The sequence below is a fragment of the Macrobrachium rosenbergii genome, chromosome 15 (genome assembly GCF_040412425.1).
Source record: "Macrobrachium rosenbergii isolate ZJJX-2024 chromosome 15, ASM4041242v1, whole genome shotgun sequence".
NCBI lineage: Eukaryota > Metazoa > Arthropoda > Malacostraca > Decapoda > Palaemonidae > Macrobrachium > Macrobrachium rosenbergii.
The window spans coordinates 11,354,606-11,358,301 of record NC_089755.1 but is presented as its reverse complement, the minus strand read 5'-3'; the positions used below and the strand labels follow the sequence as shown (position 1 = coordinate 11,358,301).

At 35.7% G+C, this 3,696-nt stretch overlaps 1 protein-coding gene across 1 annotated transcript in view; it reads left to right on the top strand.

The window, feature by feature from the left end:
- LOC136846253 (uncharacterized) overlaps positions 1-1,358 on the top strand; it is a 10,675-nt gene extending 9,317 nt beyond the window's left edge. The window contains exon 3 of the mRNA XM_067117059.1: positions 454-1,358. Coding sequence (XP_066973160.1) covers positions 454-1,358 — 905 coding nt within the window. The remainder of the gene's footprint in view (positions 1-453) is intronic.
- Positions 1,359-3,696: the final 2,338 nt, after the last annotated feature.

The window sequence follows — 3,696 nt, the reverse complement described above, 5'->3', positions numbered from 1 at the left end:
TATATATATATATATATATATATATATATATATATATATATATATATATATATATATATATATATATATGTATATTTGTGTGTGTGTGTGTATGTATTGTTAAAAGCAATTGCTTTATTGACATCAATAAGTTTCTTGCAGGTATCTTCATACCGACGGAATTTTTTACGGTTCTCGTTCGTCAATTTCTGGTGAAAAATACGCAGACTTCCTTCTTCCATTGATTTATTTTTGTCGCGACAGCTGTTTCGCCTTCATGGTATTATCAAGCGACGACTGACTTATAATGCGGCCTTTCGACCTTTTATATCATCGTGTGGGGAGAATGACCTTGAGGTCTGGGTACTGGTCAGTCAAGGGATTAACACCTTGACAATTTCAGGGCGTTGTTTTGGGTACAAAGAACATGTATGATAACAAAAGTGAAAGTTTAAACATATTCATTGAAATCAGCGGTGGAGTTCATTGACCTCCTGCATGAAAAAGGACCAGAAGACGACATCGCCTCACTCGACGTTGAAAGTTTGTTTACAAATGTCCCCGTCGAAGAAACGATCAGCATCATCCTTGATTGTGTATACAGGTCCGACAAGAACCCGCTGCCCATTTCCGAAGATGTCCTCCGAGATATGCTGAAGGCGAGTACTACGGAGACCCCTTTCCTCTCTCACTGGGGGAAATTATTTCGGCAAGTAGACGGAGTCGCCATGCAATCCCCACTAGAGGTCCTTTTTGCAAATATGTACTTGGCCACCATCGAAGAAAGGACCTTCCGAGAACATAAAAAACCTGAGATTTATGGTCGGTACATCGACGACATATTCGTCGCAATAGAAGAAACCGATGATGCCAGAAAACTAGCAGATGCTCTGAAAAGAAACTTGGTGCTCAACTTCACCACAGAGCACAGCCAGCAGAAGACTTTATCGTTTCTTGACGTCCTGGTGAAACAACAAGAAGGGCAGTTTAAAACGACCGTGTATACAAAAACAACGCACGCTGGCCGTTTCTTGAACGCACGAAGAGAATGCCCGGAGGCATATAAAAAGTCTGTCGTGAGTGCGTATGTCAACAGAGCCTTCACGCACATCACATCGTGGAGAGACATACACACCGAACTGGGCAGAATTCGCCAATTGCTGACAAACATTGGTTATGCAGATCAAATCATTAAAACTGCAATAAAACAGAAAATGGACGAATTTTACCAATCCAACACGACGACGAAAAAGGAGGAGAATCTGATTATATACCATCGTCTACATTATGGGTCTGCATACAAGGAGGATTGCTGCACACTACGTGGGATAGTAAACAGAGGCGTAAAACCCAAAAGCCCCTTACCACAAAATAATTAGCCACAGAATATATATTATAGGCCTAACCTTGTGGCAGCCCTAGTAATGAAGAGCAGCACCGCTCTGGGGGGACCGAAGTGAGATGTGCACGAACGTAGTTCACAAATTAATTTGTCCAGAGGAGATGTGGAAATCTCACAGCCAAAACTACATCGGGCACACTAAAACGACCCTTCGGAGACATCTACTGTCTCATAGAAATCAAGGGGCCATTCATCAACACTATATAGATGATCACGACAGGAAGCCATTTCTACAAGAGCTGATAAAAGGCACCCAGGTCGTGCACAAAGAGGATAACTATGGTCGCCTCTTTATAGCCGAAGCGGTAAGCATCGCTATCCAGAAACCGACCCTGAATATTCAACAAGAGTCGGACCATATGCTTCCCTCCAGCAGGAGAAGGAATGCACGAGCCAGCAGGGGACCAGACAGCGTGCCCCAAATCACCGGGTACATCGCGCCCTTTGAGGACACGAGATAGCGAAGGCCAATATTTATTTAGCCAGGCCATGTTTAACACGAACCCTTTGTTAATCAGCGTAGACCATTTGGTCCAAACATACACCAAACTTAATATTAGTTAATTTATGTATAACCATTTGTTTATTTGTACCCTTTAGATATGCTATAGAATCATTCTTATTCTTGTAATAACTTATTTTATGTATTTTCAAACGCATTATAAGATTATACAACAAATTTTAAACCATAAAGGCGAAACACTAGTCGCGTATTATATTTTAAATCAATTTAACCACATGTTTAAAGTCTGCGTATTGTTATCAAAAATTGTTCCCAAAGCAACGCCCTGAATCGTCAAAATTCTCCCACACGATGATATAAAAGGTCGAAAGGCCGCATTATAAGAGTCTCGCTTGATGTACCATAAAGCGAAATTGCTTTTAACGAAAATTAAATCAATGGAAAAACTAAGTCTAAGATTTTTATATATAGAAATTGACGAACGAGAATCGGAAAAATATATAAATATATAGATATAGATATATATATATATATATATATTAACGAAAATTGTATAAGAGAAAAACTAGCAAAAAAAAAAAAAAAAAAAAATATATATATATATATATATATATATATATATATATATATATATATATATATATATCACTATCTTTTCATCTAATTACCACCGGAACTAGATGAATTTTGTCAGTGAATGTGTGTGAGCAAACGGGTGTATCCAGGAGAGAGAGAGAGAGAGAGAGAGAGAGAGAGAGAGAGAGAGAGAGAGAGAGAGACTGTTCCTGTTCCTTCCTCTAGGGGAACCAAGTGTTCCAGGTCTTTGCCCAATCCCCAGAGTGAAACAAGCATGAGAAGTTTTGATGAGTCAAACATCTCCTAAGACTGTTCCTCATCTTAGAAAAGTCTCTTCCCTTCAAAAGAACTTCCAAGATGGCTGGGATTGAGTTTTTCAAAATAGACCGCCATCTTGTGAAAGGTCACTGGTTTGGGAGCATGTTATGGCAAAAGGTTTGATAAACAAACGACTTTTTTTAGGTTATAAAAATCAGATTTCGACATACCAGACATTTTAGGTTGAAAACTGACTAAATCGTGAATAAACCAAGATGGTTTTATCAAAATGTTTCATTTATTTCCTTTTTTTTTATCCAGATTTACTTGTACTGATAGAGACCAACTGTTTTATTTAATGGTATATTCATTGATCAGACTCTTTAACTCTTATGCATTCTATTTTATAACTGTCCTTAAATAGTAATGGAATCATTCTTACATACAACATTGTTAAAGACGTAAACATAAAAAGAAAAAGAAGAGAAATATATATAAATATAACCAATATATATATAGGTGTGTGTGTGTACACCTTTTAATATATATCGAGGATAAGAAGGTATATATATATGATATATATATATATATATATATATATTATCTACTGAATATATATATACATTTATATCTAGATTATATATATATATATATATATGCATATATATATATATATATATATATATATATGTGTGTTGTAGCTTTTATATATATGCATATATATATATACATATATGCTATGCATCCACATTTGGTAAGCTGTTGGCAACTCTTGGCTAAGGGCGAGTTGGTTGTCCAGAGGTGTGCCATGTTTTTATAGATATATATTATATATATATATAAATAGGGTTATCTATATATATATATATATATATATGGCCTATATATACACATATACCAGCCTATATATATAGCACGCTTAAATGTGTTGGATATATAGCCCTGGTTATGGAATATAAATATATATATATATATATATGTTTTATATAAACATATTTATTTATATATATATACAGTG